The sequence below is a fragment of the Cricetulus griseus genome (assembly GCF_003668045.3).
Source record: "Cricetulus griseus strain 17A/GY chromosome 1 unlocalized genomic scaffold, alternate assembly CriGri-PICRH-1.0 chr1_1, whole genome shotgun sequence".
Lineage (NCBI taxonomy): Eukaryota > Metazoa > Chordata > Mammalia > Rodentia > Cricetidae > Cricetulus > Cricetulus griseus.
In genome coordinates, this window is record NW_023276807.1 from 98,398,860 (window position 1) to 98,421,806 (window position 22,947).

At 43.9% G+C, this 22,947-nt stretch overlaps 1 protein-coding gene across 1 annotated transcript; it reads left to right on the forward strand.

Annotated features, from left to right (window-relative positions):
• The first annotated feature begins 12,714 nt into the window (after positions 1-12,714).
• Purb (purine rich element binding protein B) lies at positions 12,715-20,975 on the forward strand. The gene is given in 2 exon segments (XM_027388153.2): positions 12,715-12,790; positions 12,793-20,975. Coding segments are annotated over 2 exon segments (945 nt in total). The 5' UTR covers positions 12,715-12,729; the 3' UTR covers positions 13,677-20,975.
• Positions 20,976-22,947: the final 1,972 nt, after the last annotated feature.

Below are 22,947 nucleotides of genomic sequence, written 5' to 3' on the forward strand. Positions count from 1 at the left end.
ATTTAGAAAAAAAAGTCAATCTCCTGTTAACTATTCCTGTTAATTATTCCTGCCATGATTACATAATGTTTTTAAAAAAATATAGCTGGGAGGTGGTGGCACTCACCCTTTAATCCCAGCACTCGAGAGGCAGAGGCAAGTGAATCTCTGAGTTTGAGGCAGTACAGCCAGGGCTACACAGAGAAACCCTGTCTCAAAAAATTATTAATAATAATAATTAGATAAAATAATAATAGTAATAGGGCATGAAGAAGGACAGAATGCATACAGTGAACAAGAGTTATGAAAGAGAACTTAAAGGCAATTGTTTTCTAGTTCTAAGGTCACCATGGAGTTTTCCGTTTTGGTGGGGATAAGTATATAAAAATGTAAAAAGTAGCCGGGTGGAGGTAGCTCATGCCTTTAATCCCAGAACTCGGGAAGCAGAGGCAAGCAGATCTCTGTGAGTTCCAGGCCAGCCTGGCCTGAATAGCTACTCTGACTGAGTTGTTTAGTATTTGGCTCTGGTAATTTAAGTATGATTTTTTAAAAAGATTTATTTATTATGTTTACAGTGTTCTGGCATGTAGGTGGTTTTGAGCCACCATGTGGTTGTGAACTCAGAACCTCTGGAACACCAGCCAGTGCTCTTCACCTCTGAGCCATCTCTCCAGCCCCTCAATGTGTGTGTGTGTGTGTGTGTGTGTGTGTGTGTGTGTGTGTGTGTATGGTTTTTCGAGACGGGGTTTCTCTGTGTAGCTTTGGAGCCTATCCTGGCACTCGCACTGGAGACTCTCTCGAACTCAGAGAGATCTGCCTGCCTCTGCCTCCCGAGTGCTGGGATTAAAGGCATGCACCATCAATGCCAGTATATTTTTTTATTTGCAACTTTCTAAATAAAAAGAATTAAAATGATAAAAAATATTAAAGAATATTAATTTAATATTAAATATTAAAATATTAAAGAATAATATTTTACTAAAAAAAATTCATGAAAAGATGAACTGAAGAAAGGGAAAGAGAATGGCAGTTCAAGAAGATTTTTGTCAGTGAGCGGCTATGGTCAGGGCATGCACAGAATCGCCAGTCTAAGAATCACAATGGACACGAACAGTATTTCATCCACAGGGCCATGCACAGAAAAACACCTGGAGAAACGCCTGACCTCCTCAGTCACCTGGGAAAGGTGAAACAAAACAACAGGACACAGGCCCTCTCATTATTCCACTGGCAAAAACGAATGGATAATACCAGAACCTGAATGAGTTGTGGACCAAAGAAACACACCTGGAGGAAGGAAATGGTGTAACAACCTAAGAAAACTACTATCACCTTTTAAACTCAGATGTTGGATTACCCAACAAATCTGGATAACACTGCTAGGTGTACACCCAAGAGAAGTCCCACATGTCTGCCCCAGGGGCAAAGCTTCAAACAATTATGCAGAGTAAGACAAATCAAGTCTAGGAGATTATTTCTGTGATAGTTAATTGTGGACATTACCTTAGCATGGCAATAGTACTGTGGACATGGTCACATAACAGTTTTGTAGCTGTGAAGTTTTTTTTTTTATTTGTTTTTAAGATGAGATTAAGATTTAACTTGGCAGACCAAGTAAAGTGAATAGCCCTCCATAGTGTGGGTGGTACTTATCCAGTCAGCTGAAGGCCTTTTGGTGAAGACCAAGGCTCCTCAGAAGGGAGCCCTGTCACCAGAGCCTTGAGGCTGCAGCTGCCTGGACCTCCAGTCCTGCCCTTGCCAGTTACCCACCACATAGTCCTGCATTCTGAGTCCTCAAATTAAATCCTTCAAACACATTGGTGGACAGATTGTTTTATTCTGTGCATAAAACAATATTACACATCAGCATGCCTCACAGGATCTTAGTTTTGTAGTACAAGTATGTGTGCATATACATGTAAGTAGTGTATTGGCAGTTAATGTTTGCATAGGAAAAGATTATAAGGCTAGACACAATATCTCTGGGTGCCCAGTGGAACTCGGAACCATTCTCTTTTTCTTTTCTCCTTTTCCAACTTCGCTATGTAAAGACTACTATTCTCTGTCCCACCCCATCCTACAGCCGCTTTTAAATAATCACTCAGAGGTTTAATATTAAATACAAATTGTTTGGCCTATAACTCAGGCTTATTACTAACTAGCTCTTACAACTAAAATTAGCCCATTTCTATTAATCTACATTTTGCCACGTGGCTTCGTGGCTTTACCTGTTCTCTAGCATCTTGCTTCTCCAGCTGCTGGCTCATCTCTCTCTCTCCGCCCTTCTTTCTCCCTGTATTTCCTTTTGGCTTTTCCTCCTGGCTTTATTCTGCCTTGCTATAGGCCAAAGCAGCTTCTTTATTAACCAATGAGAGTAAAACATATTCACAGCATGCAGAAGACACATATCCCACAGCAAAAGACACACTTTAAGGCAGAAAACCACGCAAAGAGCATGGGGTGGGTTCATCCAAATTAAGGCTGTATGAAGACGCCTTATGAAAGCCTACTAGTTTGTAAGCTAAGAAAAATAAATTTAAGAGACACCTCTGTCGGGCTTGGTGGTGTATGTCCTTAATTCCAAGAAGCACAAACAGGTGGAGCTCTATGAATCTGAAGCCTAGCCTTTTCTACATGGTGAATTCCAAGCCAGCCAAGGCTACATAGTGAGACCCTCTCACAAAAAATAATAATAAAAAGAAAACAATAAAAGAAGAAGAATGGATAAAACCAGTGTCATTTGTCACTCAGATATGATTGGCTAGAGAAGTGGTTCTCAACCTGTGGGTCACGACTCTCTGGGGTCAAATGACCTTTTCACAGGGGTTGCATATCAGATATCCTGCGTAATAGACACTAACATTACCATTTATAACAGTAGCAAAATTACAATTATGAAGTAGCAACCAAAATAATTTTATGGTCTGGGGTCACCACAACATGAGGAACTGTATTAAAGGGTTGCAGCATTAGGAAAGTTGGGAACCACTGCTCTAGACTGTCAGTGTCTGTGCTGAATGAATGACTCAGAACTGTATGGAAAGTTGACACCTGCACACTTCTCTGTGTAGTTCCACTAAACATTTTACAGTTAGAGAACCACAAGAACAAGATGCTGTCCCATCCCCCAGGAGTTAGAGGTGTAGGAAAATAGACCAAAGATATAGCCACACTCAACACCAGAACGTGGTCAGTGCCTAAGAGTACCCCCCAAAGGAGACAGGTGTGGTGGTGCAGGCCTGTAATCTCAGTATTTTGGAGGCTGAGGCAGGAGGACTGATGTGAGTTCAAGGCTGTCCTGAGCTACAAGGTAAATACCTGGCCAACCAGGGCTACAGAACAAAACCTTGTGTCAAAAAAAAAGGAGAGAGAGAGAGAGAGAGAGAGAGAGAGAGAGAGAGAGAGAGAGAGAGAGAACGAGTAACAAAAAACAACCAATACACACACACACAAAAGTAAAAGCAATTTTAAAAAATCCTCACAGAGATTTCACTGCCGATAGCCAGTAAAAATGCAAAAGGACATTTTAGGACAAACGTACTGAAGAAACATCTTCAGTGTGTTGAAGACTTTTTCCCAAGTCACACATAGTGTTCATGCTTCTTATCCCAGTATTTGAGAGGTGGAGGAGAAAAATAGGTGTGAGTTTTGAGCCATCCTGAGCTACACAGAAAGTTCTGGTATGGCCTGGGCTACAGAATAAGACTGCCTCAAAAATACAAAAATTTAAAAATAGCTGGGTGTGACAGTACATCCCTGTAATCCCAGAATTTGGAAAATCAAAATGGAAGAATCAGGAATTCAAAGCCAGGCTACATACAGTATGAGACCCTGTCTCAAAAAAAAGTGCTTTTTTCATCCTTTTTTATTTCTATGTAATTTCAACCTCAGAGAAAAATTACAAGAACAGTTCAAAGAATTTCTATGCATCCTTGTGAAAAGGAAAACTTTAGACCCAGTCAATTTAACAGCGTTTGAGCAAAGGATGACTCATGAATAAGGCAGTGCTTGCCACCTGAGGGGCTCAGAGTGCTCTAAGGGTAGCTAAGAGGGTACTAACACAGGCCAGCCCCAAACGTTCAAACCACATGACTGTCTCCTTCCAGGCAGCAGCTTTCTTATTCTGACATGACATAAGGAGGCATTTGCCTTTACTGGGCATGGCTGGGTAATTTGACTGCCTGTAGTTGGATGAAACTATCCTGTTTGTCACTGGCCGAAGTCCAGCCATTTACACACACACACCCCAAGTAGAAACCAGGATGTTCATTCCTACCAGAGCATTATTGCTTCTAGGAAATGTATATCTATATAAATGCATTTGACCATACCCTGTATGTTTCCATATTAATCTGTGTATGGATATACATATACATATATGTTTCTGATACAGATACATGTTTCTGTATCTGCATGTATTTGAATATGTGCAAGTCTACATATTTTAACATCTATTTACATGTATGCAAATGTATGTATGTACAATTCTTTTTAAAATTAATTTGGGGGGGTTAGAGACAGAATTTCTCTGTGTAGCCCTAGCTGTCCTAGAACTCCCTTTGTAGACCAGGCTGGCCTAGAACTCTCTGAGATCTGCCTGCCTCTGCCTCCCAAATGCTGAGATTAAAGATGCTCACCACCACCCTGCTTAATTAATTTTTAAAATCTTATATGGATGGGTGTTTTCCCTGCATGTATGTCTCTGCATCACAGATGGAGGTCAGAAGAGTACATCAGATTCTCTGAAACTGGAGTTACAGACAGTTGTGAGCTACCATGTGGGTCCTGGGAATTGAACCTGGGTCCTCTGGAAAAGCAGTGCTTTTCTCCAGCACATAATTCTCTTCTTTTTGAAACTGGGACTTTCCTGTATCTCTGGCTGTCCTGGAACTCACACCCTGTAGATCAGGCTGGCCTCAAAAATCACAGATATCTGTCTGACTCTGCCTCCCAAGTGCTGGGATCAAAGGTGTGTACCACCACCCAGCAAATTTGCAATTTTTAAATGTCTTTATTCGAGGTGTGTGTCTGTGTGTGTGTGTGTGTGTGTGTGTGTGTGTGTGTGTGTGTGTGTTCAAGCCATGGTGCACATTTGGAGATCAGAAGACAAACTATGGGAGTCAGTTCTCTCCTTTCACTACATGGGTCCCAGGATGGACCTCTGCTTGCCAGGTTAATAGTAGGCGCCATTGAACCATTTCTCTCTCTATCCCAGGGTCTATTTTTTTTATCAGTGTGGGGGGTGCATTTGTGTATGATGTATGGGTGGGTACACACATGCCATGGCACATATGTGGCAGTGAGAGGATAACTTTGTGGAGTCTGGTCTCTCCGTTCAACCTTACATAGATAGGTTCTGGGTATCAAACTCTGGTTGTCAGGTTTGCATGGTAAGCCATTACCCATTAAGCCATCTCACCAGCCCAAGGAATGGTTCAAATACTTCACTTTTCAGCTGAAGATATTTTTAAAGACTATGGATACTGTTCAGGCCATCATCCTTATCGGTGACCCCAAAAACCCTCTCCTTTACCACATGACTGTCCTTGTGCTCAGTACAGACTTGGACATCATCCAGCCTGTGGGAGACCCTTGCTCTAATCAGGCAGAAGGGCAGACGGAGTAACCAGGCAGGGGCCTGATTCTAAGCCAGTAGACCTTCTGGAAGGATCAGGGGAGACAGAATCCCCAGGAAATGGGAGGTGCCAGTGGACAAGGGGAGCACTGGGCTTCTCTGGGTGAGTGAGAAGCCAGAGCAGATGGGCCGTTGGCTGGCTCTGCAGAAAACCCACAAGTGATCTATAGTGTGCCTGGAAAGGGCAAACCTGTTCCTGACAACAGCTGGGATGAGAATCCTAACTGGAGGCTTTGTGGACACAACAGCTGGCTTCAGCCAAGGCTGGGGGCAGCTGGGAGTCTACATGGAGGCTCTACATAATCAGCTGTTGGCTGAAGAAGCCCAACAGAGAAGATAATGCCCCACCAGCACCCTGTGTGCACATCCTTCCCCTCTTGCTTTTGGGTATAAACGAGGGGAGCCATGACCTCCCAGACCAATCTATTCCTTAGCACCTATTCCATTTGAAAGTTTCAGCTTTTCTTTCTTTCAACAAATACACTTCCCAAAGAAGGACAAAAGTGTATCTGGGTTTTCACTTGTATGTTCTCAAAATTCAGCATTAGCTGAAAAACAAAAAATGTCTTTATAGGAGTCAGATTTATGGAGGATGCTCAGTAACTTCCATGAATAACACCAACAGCAGAAACAGTGTTTTTGACTTTGGTTAAGTCAGGCCTATCCACAAAGCCATGGGGTATGTGGGTAGCTTTATAAGGGGCGTATGAGCATCTTCACTTTGCAGGTGATCAGTAGGAGTGACCTACAGAGTGAAAAAAGTCACTGGAGGTGCTAGGCAGTAAGAAGTCAGCTTGTAGGAAGGCCCTAGGCATGAAAAGCCTGGGAATGGAGGCAGCCGTGCTTAATGTGGTATCTGCCTCTCGTGTGCTACAGAAGTCATATGACAAGAGGTGCCACAGTTGACTGCTAAGCCCAGAGGCTGAGAAACTATGTTCTCTGAAACCCAGCACTAATGCAAAGAATTGATTTTCCACCTCACAGAGGACAAGTATGCCCAGAATAAATAACAGCACAGCTGCTGCAGAGTCAGGGCTAGGCAACAACTTTGGACTGTGCATGAACCATCAACTTGCTTCCAGCCACACAAACCCAAGATATCAATGGAGAACTGGACAGTACATTTGGCCCACATTTGTCAAGCTACCATGTGTCTGCAGCATGGGAGGCCTGGCCTGTAACACCAGCTTCCCTGCTTTCTTGGCAGCTCATATACAGGTTCCTCTGGAAGGCTTTCCTGTTTCCCCCTAGTCTGCTTTTATCCAGAATGGAAAAGGGGCAAAAACAGACCAGGGACTGTGGCTTGCAAACAACTCAGAGCAGAAAGAATTTTGGAGTTAAACATGGGTTCACTTTAATACAGCCACAAACCATTTTGTGTGACCCTACATCCTCTTGCCAGGCCCTGATCTGCTGACCCTGGCCTGCAATCATCTCTTCTCCCTCCTTCTAGCTTTAGGCACAGGCTGGTTGGCACATGAGCAACTTTGAATGCACTGTGGGGAGTTGGAAGGACCAGGGCAACAGACGGTTCCAGAGTGTAGCCAAGAAGCACCTTTAAGTCCAGAGTAGGGTGATCTATCTACAAAATAACTAGCTTTCATACCTCAAAATGCTGCAACTGTGGATAGCAGAAGCCCAGAGCTGGCCACAGACTAGGGAAAGCAGACTCCATGACCTGAATGCTGCACGGTTTTCCATGCAGCAGAGGGTTCAGTCTGGACACTTGGCAGTCTCCTTGGGTCTGCAGATGGGCTAACGGCAGGCATGGTTGAGCTAATTTCTTGAGTTTGACCATGGTGCTCCAGTTAGCTAAGAGTGTCCTTGTTCCAGTAAATAGATACAGAATGTCGCAGGTGAATGGGCATATTAGTTTAATTCCAAACAGCTCAGAAGGAAATCTAGCCATAGAACAAGACAGAAATAAAGAGAGATATGGAGATACAGAGAAATGAAAGAGACAGCCATAGGGAGATGGAGACCAAGACAGAGGGATGAGAAAGTAATGTGGAGATTAGAGGTAAATGTGGTGGTGTGTTAATATTTGAGTGGATGTATGAAAAATACTGCTCTCTCTCTCTCTCTCTCTCTCTCTCTCTCTCTTTCTCTCTCTCTCTGTGTGTGTGTGTGTGTGTGTGTTAGTTATATGGTGTGCATATGTGGGTTTAGGTGTGCTCATTCATGCCTGCAGATGTGGGAGCCAGAGGTTGGTATTGGAATGTTTTCCTAAGCACTTTTCCACCTTATTTTTTGAGTCTTCCTTGCACGAGAGCTCAGCATTTCAGTTAAACTGGCTAGCCAGAGAGCCCCGGGCTCTACCTGTCTCTGACATAAGCATGTAAGTTACAGGCATACACCACCACACCCAGAGTTTTTACACGGCAGACAGGAATCTCAACTCTGGTTCTCATGCTTATGCAGCAGGCATTTACCCACTGATCCACACCCTCAAGTCCTTGAAAGTATTTTTTGTTTAAATTTCAAGTTTAAGAGAGAAAATGGGGTAAGAGGAAGGCCAAACCCATGCCCTCACTATATATAAACACTTCCTGTCTCCTGGCCCAGCTCCCTTCAAAGCTTGGCTCTTTCAAAACTAGCCATACAAAGTCATCGTCCCCTGCCACCTCAGCCTGGTAGTGTTCACTCCCATCTGCTTCCCAGAGTCCAGCTTCCACTGCTTAAGAGTGTGTGCATCCAAAACACCTGCCTCAGTCTCTTCCCTGGATGCCAAGGGCTGCTCTGCTGGCTTCCATCCAGTTCCTCCCAGAGTCCTAGCCAACTCAGCGTGTGGCTTCAGGCAGGCTGCTTCAACTTCTTCCCCTTCCACCAGAGGCTCCAGTGTCTTCTCTTCTCTCCCTGCTCTCTTACTTTCCATCCTGTCCCTTTCCCAAGTGCCCATCTCCTGTGACTGCTCCTGGCTTCACATGAATGATTTTGAATGAGTCTGGGCTCTGCCCTTCCTTGACCTTCATACTACTCACATCTTTCTAAGAGAGAGCCTGTGCCCTTTGCCCATTCCCTTCCTTTCCTGTCCTGTCACAGGGTGGCTCCTCAACCCACACTTCCTGCCTCCATTTACTGCTCAGAGCTTTGACATCTGCCTCCCATCCCCTCCCCCAGTAACAATGTGAAACAGGGCTAAAAACAGTATTTAGAATTGGAAGATTCGAGCAGTGTGAGTTGTAGTGCAACTTGAAGATGTGGAAGAAGTTCATGCTCCACTATTAACTGTCATGTGACCTCCAGTCGTCATCAGCTTTGCTCTCTCCCCATTCTGTTCACCTGTCTCTTGCTTTATGTGACCCCTCATCCCCAAGGAGAATGCTGTCCAGTTGGCAGTCTCTAAGCTGCATCTCTCTCACCCGTACTAAACTCTCCACTGGCACATTTGCCTAGGGGCATCCTGCCAGCTTTTCAAACAGTCAACAGATCTATCTCATATACTCTTAATTTGCTGAAAGTCGATCAAGAAGAAAGAAACAGAGGAAACAATTGATGTTCCAAAAATGCATTAAAAATTAAAAAACTGCACCTTTCATTTAAGGTAGCCTCTTCACTATTGCTTAGATTCTTAGATTCTTTATGGATCTCTGGACATTTCCCTAGTGCCAGATTTCTCTTTAAACCTATAATGAATCCCTCTATTAAAGTATCTCTTTTCTTGCTCTCCTCCATTCTTCCCCCGACTCAGTCTTCCTGATCCCTCATGCCCTTCCTCAATGAGATTAATGACTACCTTAAATGTCATCCTAGGCCGGGCGTTGGTGCGCACTCCTTTAATCCCAGCACTCGGGAGGCAGAGGCAGGCGGATCTCTGTGAGTTTGAGACCAGCCTGGTCTACAAGAGCTAGTTCCAGGACAGCCTCCAAAGCCACAGAGAAACCTTGTCTCAAAAAAACAAACAAACGAAAATGCCATCCTAGAGCCTTCATCCAGTAGCTGATGGAAGCAGAAGCAGACACCTACAGCTAAACACTGAGCTGTACTCCTGGAATCCAGTTGTAGAGAGGGAGGAGGAATGAGCAAAGGGGTCAAGACCATTTTGGAGAAACCCACAGAAACAACTGACTTGATCAAGTGAGAGCACACGGACCCCAGTCATAAAGCTGGGGAACTAGCATTGGACTGAATCAAGCCCTCTGAATGTGGGTGCCAGTTAGGAGGCCTGGGAAGACTATGGATATCTGACAGTGGAACCAGTATTTATCCCTAGTGCACCAATGGGCTTTGGGAGCGCATTTCCCATGGAGGGATACTCCCTCAGTCCAGATACACGGAGGAGGGCCTAGGGCCTCCCCCCAAATGATGTGACAGACTTTGATGATTCCCCCATGGAAGGCCTCACCCTCCCTGGGGAGTGGGTGGGGGTGGGGAGGATGGGAGGGAGAGGGAACTGGGATTGATACTTAAAATAAGATTGTTTCTAAATTAAACAATTTTAAAAAACACCTTTCATTGACTCCATGTACACAGGGATGGGGGAACATCTAACACCTGCAACATCTGAGGTCTTCTGAAATCTAAGTTTGGTTCTGAACTATCATTTTCATCCAAAGACCGCATGATCAGGCTTATCTGCTAGCATTATTCTCATTCTCTAGTCACAAGAGCCCTCACCTCAAATTACCACCTACTTTTTTTTTTTTTTTTTTTTGGTTTTTCGAGACAGGGTTTCTCTGTGTAGTTTTGGTGCCTATCCTGGCACTCACTCTGTAGACCAGGCTGGCCTCAAACTCACAGAGATCCACCTGCCTCTGCCTCCTGAGTGCTGGGACTAAAGGCGTGCGCCACCAACGCCCGGCACCACCTACTTTTTTTTCCTTCTGATCCCATATAGTTTTTAAATTCTGACCAAAGAACCACAATCTCCCTCCTCCTCAACTAACACTGTCCAGCCACTGAAAGTCTATGTAGACCTATTTTACAATATAGTTACTGTTTTTAAACCAGCCTGTTCTACAAGAGATAGTTTCAGGACAGCCTCTAAAACCACAGAGAAACCCTGCCTCGAACCCCGCCCCAAGGGAATATATAATATAATATATATTATATATATATATATTTACTGCTTTTAATCAAAGGCTTGTGCTGGGTTCCACTGTAGCCCCACCCATTCTTTCCTTTGCCCTGGGTCACTTTCTTGAGACAGAAGACTAAAGAATTACTCCTGTTTTTACAGTTATGGTAGCCCCTGTCCACCGAGTCAAGGGTCTCCCTAGTCACTTGAGCAGCTGTCTCCAGTCTCATTGTTCACCACCCACTCCACACTCCCCACCCACTCCCCAGAGACCCTGAGCCCCAGCCAAACTGCACTGCTCACCATCTGGGAACATATGTTCCTTCTGCCCAAAATAACCTACCCCTGTCTCCACCTGTTAACGTCTATCCTGGAAGGATTGCTCAACAAGTAGTGTTGGGACAATTGGTTAGTCATTTGAAGGAAATTCCTTAAATTTTTAACTTCATGTTAGACATCATGATATGCTGTGGATATACTAACTACAGTTAAATATAAAGAGTCATATATTTAAAACATCAAATCATAACTCTCAAAAATATGCACTTATTTGAAAAGATTGAAAGAGCAGAAGATCCTGGGCTTAAAAACAAATGAAAATTTGAAGGAAACAAATAATAAATCTGACGTCAGACAGAACACAGACTGGAGAGTTAAGAGGTTAGCACACAAACCTGAAGACCTAAACTTGAATCCCCAGCACCTGCATAAAACGGCAGCAGTGTGCTTTTGCAATCTCGGGCGGGGGGGGGGATATTTGCAGGCACAGCATGGGGAGCATCCCTGGGGCCCACTGTCAGCCAGCCTAACTCAACTCAATGAGCTCCATGAGGCAGTGAGAGAACCTGCCTCAAAAAATAAGGTGGAGGGTAACAAAGACAGCCATGTTCACCTCTGGCCTCTACACACATGTACATGTATAATCACATGCACACACAAGCAAAATTAAAACACTTAACACTTGATTAAAATAGAATTTGATTAACCAAGATTAAACTGATGCCAGAACTCAGGTTCAAGTCAGTCTAACTGAGGTAATGAGAGACTGTCATAAAAAATCCCAATTATAAATAAACAAAAAGGAAGAGTTATTTCTGTGAACTCCATGCAGGGAGTTTATAAAGTAAGGTAGTGTTCTGGTTTGTATAGAAACACATACTTGAGCCGGGCGTTGGTGGCACACGCCTTTAATCCCAGCACTTAGTGGGCAGAGGCAGGTGGATCTCTGTGAGTTTGAAGCCAGCCTGGTCTACAGAGCGAGTTCCAGGACAGGCTCCAAAACTACACAGAAAGACCCTGTCTCGAAAAACAAACAAACAAAAAAGAGAGGAGGGAAGAGAGAGACAGAGACAGAGAACGGGGTGAGGGGGGTGGGTGGAGAATGTATTGAAGGCTTCATCCTTGGCTGGTGAATCCAGTCGTTGAAAAGTGACTGGAACCTTAAAACTCTGACTTAATCAGTGTACTACGGCCTGCGTATTAACAATCTAGTGGCATTACTGAAAGGTAGGATCGCAATGGAGAAAACAGGTTACTCGGGTATGCTCTGGAAAGATCCCTCGTCCTTGGCCCTTTCCTGTCTCTGCTTCCCAGGACCACGAGGTGAGCAGCAACGTTCTTGAGTAATCCATGTTTCTCAGCTTAATGTTCGGCCTTACCACTGCCCAAAAGCAATGGGGCCCTCTGACCATGGACTAAAGCCTCTGAAACCATGGGCGTTAATAAAGCATAAAGAAAGCATCCCAAAACCAGCGGACAGACGGAGCGACACAGTACCCCCAGGGAGCCGCAGGGTGCTTCCCTGGCGCGGCCAGTGACGTCACCCCTGCGCCCCGCCGCCTTGCCGGGTCTTCCGGCCGAGAGGCGGCGGCGGGCGGGGTGGAGTGACGTCACGAGGCCCGCGCGCCGGAAGCGGGCCGTGCAGCACGGAAGCGCGGGGGGCGGGGCGCGGAGGCGATGGGGGGCGGCGGCGGCCGGCGATGAGCGGCGGGCGCGCGTGAGGAGCCGGCGGGCGAGGCTGGGGGCCCCGGAGCGCGAGCGCAGGGCGGAGGGCGGGGGCGCGAGCGCAGCGGCGGGCGGCGAGGCGGCGGCCGAGAAGATGGCGGACGGCGACAGCGGCAGCGAGCGCGGCGGCGGCGGGCCCGGCGGCTTCCAGCCCGCGCCCGCGGCGGCGGTGGGCCCGGCGGCGAGCAGGAGACGCAGGAGCTGGCCTCGAAGCGACTGGATATCCAGAACAAGCGCTTCTACCTGGACGTGAAGCAGAACGCCAAGGGCCGCTTCCTCAAGATCGCCGAGGTGGGCGCGGGCGGCTCCAAGAGCCGCCTCACGCTGTCTATGGCGGTGGCCGCCGAGTTCCGCGACTCGCTGGGCGACTTCATCGAGCACTACGCGCAGCTGGGTCCCAGCAGCCCGGAGCAGCTGGCGGCGGGAGCCGAGGAGGGCGGCGGGCCGCGCCGCGCGCTCAAGAGCGAGTTCCTGGTGCGCGAGAACCGCAAGTACTACCTGGACCTCAAGGAGAACCAGCGCGGCCGCTTCCTGCGCATCCGTCAGACGGTGAACCGCGGCGGCGGCGGCTTCGGCGGGGGGCCCGGGCCCGGCGGCCTGCAGAGCGGCCAGACCATCGCGCTCCCAGCGCAGGGCCTCATCGAGTTCCGCGACGCGTTGGCTAAGCTCATCGACGACTACGGGGGCGAGGATGACGAGCTGGCCGGCGGCCCGGGAGGCGGCGCCGGCGGCCCAGGGGGCGGCCTGTACGGAGAGCTCCCGGAGGGCACCTCCATCACGGTAGACTCCAAACGCTTCTTCTTCGACGTTGGCTGCAACAAGTACGGGGTGTTCCTGCGAGTGAGCGAGGTGAAGCCGTCCTACCGCAATGCCATCACCGTGCCCTTCAAGGCCTGGGGCAAGTTTGGAGGCGCCTTCTGTCGGTATGCAGATGAGATGAAAGAAATCCAGGAGCGACAGAGGGATAAGCTGTATGAGCGACGCGGTGGGGGCAGCGGCGGCGGCGACGAGTCGGAGGGCGAGGAAGTGGATGAGGATTGAAACGGCAGCTTCCCGTACTGGCCTCCCCCACCCCACCACCATCCCCTTGGCTAGACAGTCCCCTTTCCTACTCGTCCCCAGTGAGCTAGTGGAGAGGGATCAGGGGAGGCCGCAGACGGAGAAAACAAAATTTAAAATAATATAGTTAAGAGAAATAACCATAAGGAAACAGTCACAGACAATTAGAGAAAAGCAGTTAAGTTCCAAGGAACTGCCAGCAACCTGCAAAGAGGACAGCAGCATCTCCTCACCTGCGCAAAAGTCTCAGCTTCTGTTTAAAACCGAGGTTCGTAAATTCATCAGTATGACACTGGAGGGAACAGGTCTTCGAACGTCTGGGACAAAAACCACATCTGAGTTACCCAGACTCATCCATTGGTAATAGTTGAATTTGTGTTGTACCTGGGCAATCTGGTCTTAGGATCCCTCCAGGCCTCACTATTGCAGCGTCTATCCCTTCACCTCCATCGAAATCAGCATTTTGGATCTAGGTCTTAATGGAATCTTTGGAGAAGAAAGAGGCCTTTGCAGTTACCCGGTTCTGAGGGTACAGGTTTATGGAAAGGAATGCAATTTTACACAATCGTGGACAGGGCAAGATAAGAATTCAGGAAGCCATCGGAGAATTCAAAAATCAATTGGATCCATTTTTTTTAAAAAAAAAAATGGTTTTGCATGGAACCTGGACCAAGGCCCCTGTCTTTTCTTTGCAGAATTGTTTTCCGGGATGCAGATGAATTCAGATATCAAAGCTTGAACTAGAATCCATTACTAAAATAGTTTAAAAGTTGGCTTTTTTTTTTCCAAAAAAACGAAAGCAGTTTTATAATGGGGATTGCTGAGGTAGGCACAAGAAGTCAGGCATAAAGCACAAGACGGATTATTTGAGTGGGTTGGTTGCTGCTCACTAAAGTTCTTCCCTTGATCTCTTCAATATGGAGGTCATTACCAAGAAATGGCTTACCATGAGTGAGAGCTGGATCCCTGTGGCTCCACCATATGAGCTAGTGAATTATGGCTAATTTGGCTGTTACAGCCACTGGCTGGCTGCATTTTAAACCTAAAAACTTGACTATCTGCAAAAAGGAACAGTGTGGCTACAAGCCTGAGCTTTAATGGAGTATACATCCTCACGGAGAAGTTGGAAACAACCAGAACTGAAGTCTTAATTTACCTTCAGTTTAATCTGTGGATTTACTGAAATACTGACGATCCTCAGGTCCAGAATTCCAGCATCATTTATTCTTTTAAAATAAATTTTTAAGAACTTGATCCATTGTATTCAGTACCTCACAATCAAAGTTGGCAAATGATGGATGAATGATTCAAGCATTGCACCCGGTGGAAGCTGAAATCCATCTGTGAATGGAACTGAAGTGACCGTGAATGCTGACTCTATCCTGGAAGCATTTTTATACCATCTTGAAATTTCAACAAACTGGCATTTGCCAGTTTATCCAGCTGTCTTTCAAGAATAAAAGTTGGGGTTTTCAAGGATCGCCTCTTCTATATTTTAAATGGATTTTCAGTATAAGTGATTTTTCTAATCAAGTTAACCCCACCCCATCAAAAGGTATTCCTAGAAATGTCATAGACCTAGGCAACTTTGAATTGAATGGGAGCTAATGTTCTTTCCAAAGTTTTTCAGGTATTTGTGTGACACCTTCTCAAGAACCAGGAGGCAAGTAACCCCACCTCCACAATCTTAGTATTTCTTTTTAACTGCATGCCTGCCCTTTATTTGAGCTGCCTTTTTAATTTATTGCATATCCTTTTTATTATCTTATTTTGGTATTCAATCTATACAATCTTTTTGTATTTATTGGGAAATACGTAATATACAAAAAGGTCATTTTCAAGTCTGTGGCTGAGAGGGAGGGAAATAATTGTGTATATAAAATTAGGCTTTGAAAAAAATTAGACTGATTCAGAATATTGTTGCTCTTAGACTTAAAAATGGGAGAGCCACAAACACTGGTGCCCTTACAGACTATTTCTCTACTCTCATCATCCACAGTAGAATTTTTAAACAGATTTTTTTAAAGTTTTTCTTTTAAATTTTTCTCCGTTGCAAAGAATGTTTCCTAAATTGTATGGGAGCAATAGTATTTTTGATGTTCTAATGACATCCGTATACTTGTACTGTATTTTGTACTACAAGGCAGCTGTTTTCAATAATGTCCTGCTGTATTTACCTATGTGTTTTGAGTGTTTCTTTGCTGCGGAGAACAAATTCCTACTTTTAGTAAAGGAGCTGAGAAGCTAACATTAGGTTTGCAGAAACTATAGTTTCAAACTCTGAGGCAGCAATGAAAATTAAGGTTGCAGCTATTTGTTGATTGCTGTAACGTTTTCATTTTCAAATCATGTACAATTCCTGTATAGACCAACTTGTTTTCTTGCTTCAGTGGTGGTTCTGTTGCTCAGCTGCAGTGAGCCAGTTCAATTTTGCAAAGGTGCAGTACCTCTCCTTTTCAAGGGGTTGGTTTTTGTTTTTTGTTTGTTTTCTTTTTTTCTTCTTATTTGGCTGAATTGCAGTAACTAGCCTTGCCTTTCTATTCTGTAGAAATGACAGGGTCTTCACAATCCTTCAACAGTGGCTACTAAGCTATAATTAGCTGAATAGAAAGAATGTGGAAGTGGTCTGAGGCATATAGAGTATATGCCAAGAACACTACCATATATGGAGTCAGCTTTGGTTACCAGAGAAATTTTCTTAGTCATTAGACCATATAACAGTAATATATCATATGTAAATCTTTAGATATCAATTTGAGAATCCTCCAAAAAAAGGAGCAAAGAATGCATAAGCTATGTGTTGGCAAAAGTAATTTATATTAAAATTTTGACCTGCCTTTGTAAGATTAAGTGGTAAATGTCATAGTGGTGGGTTTTTAAGTCTTAACCAATCTCTAAGGTTTATTTCTCCTACAGGGGGTGGTTCATGGCCTCTCTTCCCACTGTAGGAAGATAGTAGAAGGATGGGGATTAATTGTAGCATTTCACTGATCCCCATTCCAGGGACTAGGGACAATAGAAATCTGCAAATGTGGAGAGTCAGCTCATAAATACTAGTTTTTTGAAGGTGTTGATCTTTGTTAACTCCTATCAGAAAATGGCATTGTACAAATTATGGGAAACTACCAACTTTTCTGTTTTGTTTTTGAAGTGCTACTATGAATGATTTAGAGGGTTTTTTTTGGGGGGGTTGTTTTTGTTTTTTTTAAGTTTGGCAGATGTCCCAGCTAATGAAAATAGTCACATTCCTGGAGCAAAAACTCCATTTCAAATTATTGTTGAAATGTTTGTTTCTCAGGCTACTGTATACAAACACATGTTTTTAAGAAAATCAAAGAGAAGAAAATCTATGCAGAGAGCCTACTACTACTTAATGGTTTCTATTGTCCCTCCACATCATTTCAGCAAGTCTAACGGCAGTTCTTGTCAGCAAATTCTTCAGTGCATATGCTGCACAAAACAAAACATAAATCTGCATGGCACCAAAAACCAAACACAAGCAAACCAAAAACCCAGACACCCTATGTATCTGTTGAAGGCATGTAGGTGGTACAAATGACAGTAGCTGTGAAGCACACATGGCTACTTGTCATGTCACTTTCCATAATTATTTACTGCAAAATGATTGAGAGGCTTTTGGTTCAGGCAGCCATTAGCCTCCGGCTTCCTTTGTTACCTCTGGATCACTTTGCAGTAAATTGCAGGTCTTTTAAAAGATTCAAGCTTCGGTTTTCTCAAAACAAAACAATTATCCTATCTTACCTGAAAATGCAGGGTTGTGGGCAAAAGAGGCTGGTTATAATATGCCCTCATATTGAGTGGTCTGTAAATGGCTGCACACTTCAGGCACTAGAGTTGCTGAGGATGCTTTGTTAATGTGACCTTGACTGGCTTTACAGGGGTGTAGAACAATCTACACAGGCGACTATTTGCATCCACCTTGCCCTTGAGGTGGATGGAAGTAAAGAGGCTGGAGTGTGTAAGTCATGCACATAAGTATTCTTCACTGTAAATTTTGTTTTCATTTTTAACCCAATTATGGTACTTTGTCCAATGCACAACTGATCTCTCAGTAGATATTCATTTGAAAATAGTGTGGCCTTGACCAGTGAGAAGGGGAAGAAGTGACTTATGCTTGTGTTAAAATGACCTGTTTGCTGAGAGTGGTTGTTCTGCAGCACTCTTAATATCATGTTTTTGATTGGGGAGCGTTAATGTTTTTTGACCCTGAATTTAATTAGAGTTTTCTTCTATTTTTAGGAAGTATCAGAATTGCTCTGATGAGTAACAAAGTTGACTGCTTTGATGTCCAATCTCAGGTTTTAAAATATGGTGGTATAAAAGCCCACTGTTACTAATTCTTAAGACAATTTTGATTTAGTATGCCCTAAAAGTCACATATGTAAGGCCTGTTCAGAGAGCAGAGCCTCCATCTTTTTGCTCCTTTCCCACTTGGTACTTACTTCACTTGAAAAGGTGGCAAGTGACTTTGCATTGTATATTTCCATTTTAACCCTGACATAGTTCTCAAAGATAAAGCACTTTTTGAACATGAAATACATGAATCATGTGTGATGTGGATCATGGTTTCTCAGGCCCCTAGATAATCCACTTCTGAGTATTGTTCTATGTAAGGAGAATAGAGATCTTTGCTAATGTTAGAAAGTTTGTATTCTTGATTAGGATGCATTTGCTAGTTTCCAATGGATGGGAGAGTAAACAATGCTGCATTCACAATTTAATAAGTTGCTTTCCCTTGAGCCTTAAGGTAACCTTTTCTTTTCTGTCAACAACAGCACTGAAGTTATAGTAAATGAATGAGATTATCTGTTTTCAGGGTTGGTTTTAGAGTACTGTAAATCAATTAGCTGTCTTCCTAAAGAGTCATAACTCCCTTCAATAGACAAGATGGTGGGTGTGGGGAGGGGGGCTAGGGAAGGGAGAGAGGTAGTTTATAGAAAAGAAAAAAAGAGCCACGTTTACCTTAAAATATATATATATAATTAAAAAAAGTTCATGTCCTGTCCTGTTGGAAATTTCAGATGTAAGGTGGAAATGGCAAAGTATAATTCATTTCCCCTGCTTTTAATTTAGAAAACCTAAGTTATTTTCAAATACTAGTCCCCAGAAGTTTCAAGAGATAGCTAGCCTGACAAATGGTGAATTCTATAGGTATCTCTGACTTCACTAAAGTTATCTTTTTCAGTCCTCACAATTTGAATCTAGTTTCATTACTGAAGTATTTAATAAACTTTTATGTGAACAAATGGGATCCAGTTGTCAATATTGAAAATTAAATTTGGAAAATGGGAAAAGAATAAAGTTGTACCATGAAGATTTATTACCCTAGTGAGTCCCATTGATGTGTGTACTCCTGACCCAAATTAAGGCCTTTATGAATGTATTTTATATTTCCTGATGAAACAGGAAATAGCTACCAATGTAATCTTGTAATCACCTGTATTCACTTTTACTTTCAATTGAAAATCAAATGCCTCTTGAATTGGACATTCCAATTTGGATAGGTAGAGAGAGCCATGTTAAAATAGTAAATGCCATATTTGTAGTTTCAGTAGGACTTATAATAAGGAGAATAGAGCTTTGTTAGAAGTCAAAGCCATTTCTTGATTCTAACACTTGGAGAAAGATTTTAACTATAAGCATGAGGTTCTGTGATCAAATTTTATGTCCACTGCATTACTACCACTGGTGTGGCTAAGAGGGATAACTTTTGTGCTCTGAAATATGGGTCCAGAGTTCTGGAGAGAAAACAGTTCAGTGCCCGATAGTGAAGGCACAGGTGTGTCCATTTTCCCACCTTCAGGAACTCTTCAGTGGCTGACTTTTTCAACAAAATTCTTAGTTATTAAAGGCAAAATATTTTGTGCCCTGTGTTGCAAGATCACTATGGTTAGTTAATCTTAGTGTTTGGAAATAGAGTGACAAAAAGTTTGTTTCTTCCCTTTTAAATGTCCCTTCTAGAAGAAATACAAATACAGGAAGTCCAAGAAAATAAGCAGGATTATATTCCTGAGCACAGTGTGTTGGAAGAGTTTATAATGAACCCTTTTCTCCAAGCCCACGTCACTATCTGTTGAACCAAAGCTCTCAGGAGTCTGAAAAGTCAGGAGGTTGGGCAAAAAGTCTAGAGACTTGGCTGTAGGTCATCATGACTTTTTACAAAGAATATGGTTTTGGTGGCAGGCAAGTATATTTTAGTTACTTTCCCAAGACCTTGATATCTGAAATTAGGATTGTCAGTGTATTTGGACTTTTTTTTTCTGAAGTTAGAACAGTTGTATGAGGCATTTACTCTTATGAATCTTCATGCAGTTGTCTTTCCAGTTTTTGAGTACAGTACAGATGACATACTTTGTGTTCTGTAGGAATCTTCGCTGCCTGTCCTGTCTACGGTGGCCTGTTAAGCTAGGCTCTTCACTCCAAAGCTGGGACTGGTGTCCTAGTCGGGAATCTGCAGAAGTCATTTGAATGAGTTAAAGCCAAATCTCAAGAGCAGGAGGCAGCTTCCTGCTCTAGATGTACAATTAGCTTAGGTTGGAATTACTCTTAAGAGGGTTTGGAATGTCTTTAGTCTGTGTAAATACCAACATGCTTATTATGCATCCTGAACCAGTGTGTATGCCTGTGTATGGATTTGTAGAGCTGGTTTCTGCTTCAAATGAAGCTGCACCTTTGGTTTTATAAGGTCCCCTCCACCCAGAACCCTATAAACATTTGTAAATAGAACACTAAAATTTGTAGCGGTAGGATCAATTTGGGAAATATCTGCTGAGAGACCAAAAAGTTCATTTTTTAAGTACCTTGGTTAAAGAGTAAAGATTATTCCTCTTATTTTTTAAAAGAAGAATGCACTTTAACAAACACAGCTGCATGGGCAATTCAACAATCCATGAAGTGCAGTACCCATCCAGAAACCACACTTCCTGAAAACCGTTCAAAGCAGAGTCCAGACGGGCTGGTGACCTCACCGCCTGTAGGTTGAAGCTCAGATTCTGATGAATTGTGAGACAAGCAGGGCTGCTTCAAAGAGCAATGTGAATACAGCCAGAAGCTTCAGACAGGTCTGTAAAATGGCGGGTCCCGTATTTACCACTAACTAGCAAAACTGACAGAAAAACTCATAGAAATAAAAAGTTTAAGAATCCTTCCTGCTGGTGTGCACTCCTTCCAATAGCAGACTTTTGCAAATGGAGTTTTACAGTCTATATTTAAAAAATTGTATGTTTGTAACAAATAAAGTATGCGGAAAAGTGAATGACAGTCTTGTGCCTGTGTCTCTTATTTAAGGGATTACGTGATGATGGGGGGGGGGGGCAACTATCCCTTGTGGTTCACAAATGGGTGTGGGCTTTCGGGGGTCCCTCCACCTGAAGTGGCCTGAGGTCTAGCCACTTTGAGATCATCTGGGTGTCTATGATCCTTCCTAGTAAGGTATCTGGAGTAAGTCAGAGCAGATAACTTTATGCTTGGTCCATAACCACTTCCTCTTTTTTGTTGTTTAGAGGGGCTCATAATAGCTTGCTGCCCAGATGTTCCCTGGTTTATCAACAGTTGAAAGACAGACTAAACAACAAATTGTGCCAATCTTCTCTTAGCCAAATGATAGAGGAAAACCAAGATGATTGTGTCCAGTGGTCCTGGCCAGATAGTCTCAAGCTCTCTGTCTGGAACTGCTTTACACTTTATATCTTTCTGGGATATATCCATGGATACCTGTCAGGCTAGAAATGGGAGGTTTGTCAAGACAAATAGGCACACATTTGATTCACTGTCAGAGTAATGACACCATTACATTTAGATTCTGGAGCACACAGTGGACTTGTGAGAGTGAGAACAGTAAACAGCACATTTTGTTGGCCAGACTCCTTGAGGCTCTCAGGATTCTGATCACCTGGGAAAACCATTGCACGAGGCATCAGTCTGTGTAAATGACTTCTGTCAAAATAACGAATGGAATTGGTGAAGATGAAGCCAAGCTGGTGTGGTGGCACAGTTCTAATCTGGCCAGCCAGAACTACATAACATCTTTGTCTCAAAAAAAAAAAAAAAAAAAAAAAAAACCAAGGGACTGGAGAGATGGCTCAGAGGTTAAGAGCACTGACTGCTCTTCCAGAGATCCTGAGTTAAATTCCCAGCAACCACATGGTGCTGGGAAAGAGATCTAGTGCCGCCGGGCGTTGGTGGCTCACGCCTTTAATCCCAGCACTCGGGAGGCAGAGGCAGGCGGATCTCTGTGAGTTCGAGGCCAGCCTGGTCTCCAGAGCGAGTGCCAGGATAGGCTCCAAAGCTACACAGAGAAACCCTGTCTCAAAAAAAAAAAAAAAAAAAAAAAAAAAGGGGGCTGGAGAGATGGCTCAGCGGTTAAGAGCACTGACTGTTCTTCCAGAGGTCCTGAGTTCAATTCCCAGCAACCACATGGTGGCTCACAACCACCTTGGATGAGATCTGGTGCCCTCTGCTGGCATGCAGGCAGAAGACTGTATACATAATAAGTAAATAAAATCTTAAAAAAAAAAAAAAAAGATCTAGTGCCTTCTTCTGGCATGCAAGCATACATGTAGACAGAATACTGTATATATACATAATAAATAAAACTTAAAAAATAAAAAGACAAGCCAGGTGGTGGTGGCACAGGACTTTAATCCAGCACTCTGGAGGCAGAGGCAGACAGATCTCTTGTCGGTTCAAGGTCAGCCTGGTCCACAGAGGGAGTTCAGGATAACCAGACTACACAGAGAAACCCTGTTTAGAAGAACAACAAAAAGACATTTAGTTCTTTTTATGGAGTAATCCTACACATACAACACTTAAATGTGTACATATAATTTCCCTGTGACTAAGCCTTTATACAGTCTGGCACTAGTGAGTGCTGGGGACAGAACGACTTGGAGAGTTGGGGGTACTCAGGTCCAGGCCAACTGGACCAGAATCTCAGGGACATGAGTTCTGGTGTGTGGACCTTTTTAAGTTCCCCCAGTGGCTTGTGAGATCTTAAGGTGCAAGGAAGGGGAGATGATTGAAGCCTTAGGGATCCTGCCAAACCAGTCCTTAACATACAGCTTTTTCTTGTAACCCCGCCCCCATGCCTGAATGAAGCATGCTACCATGGAGGTTAAAATAGAGGATGTTGAGAAAGGTTAGAAAAAAAAATCCTCCAGCATTGTCTTCCATCCTTTGGCTAAGAAAATCTGGGGTGGGTTTTACACAGAGAACCCCTTGCCTTTTTTGCACT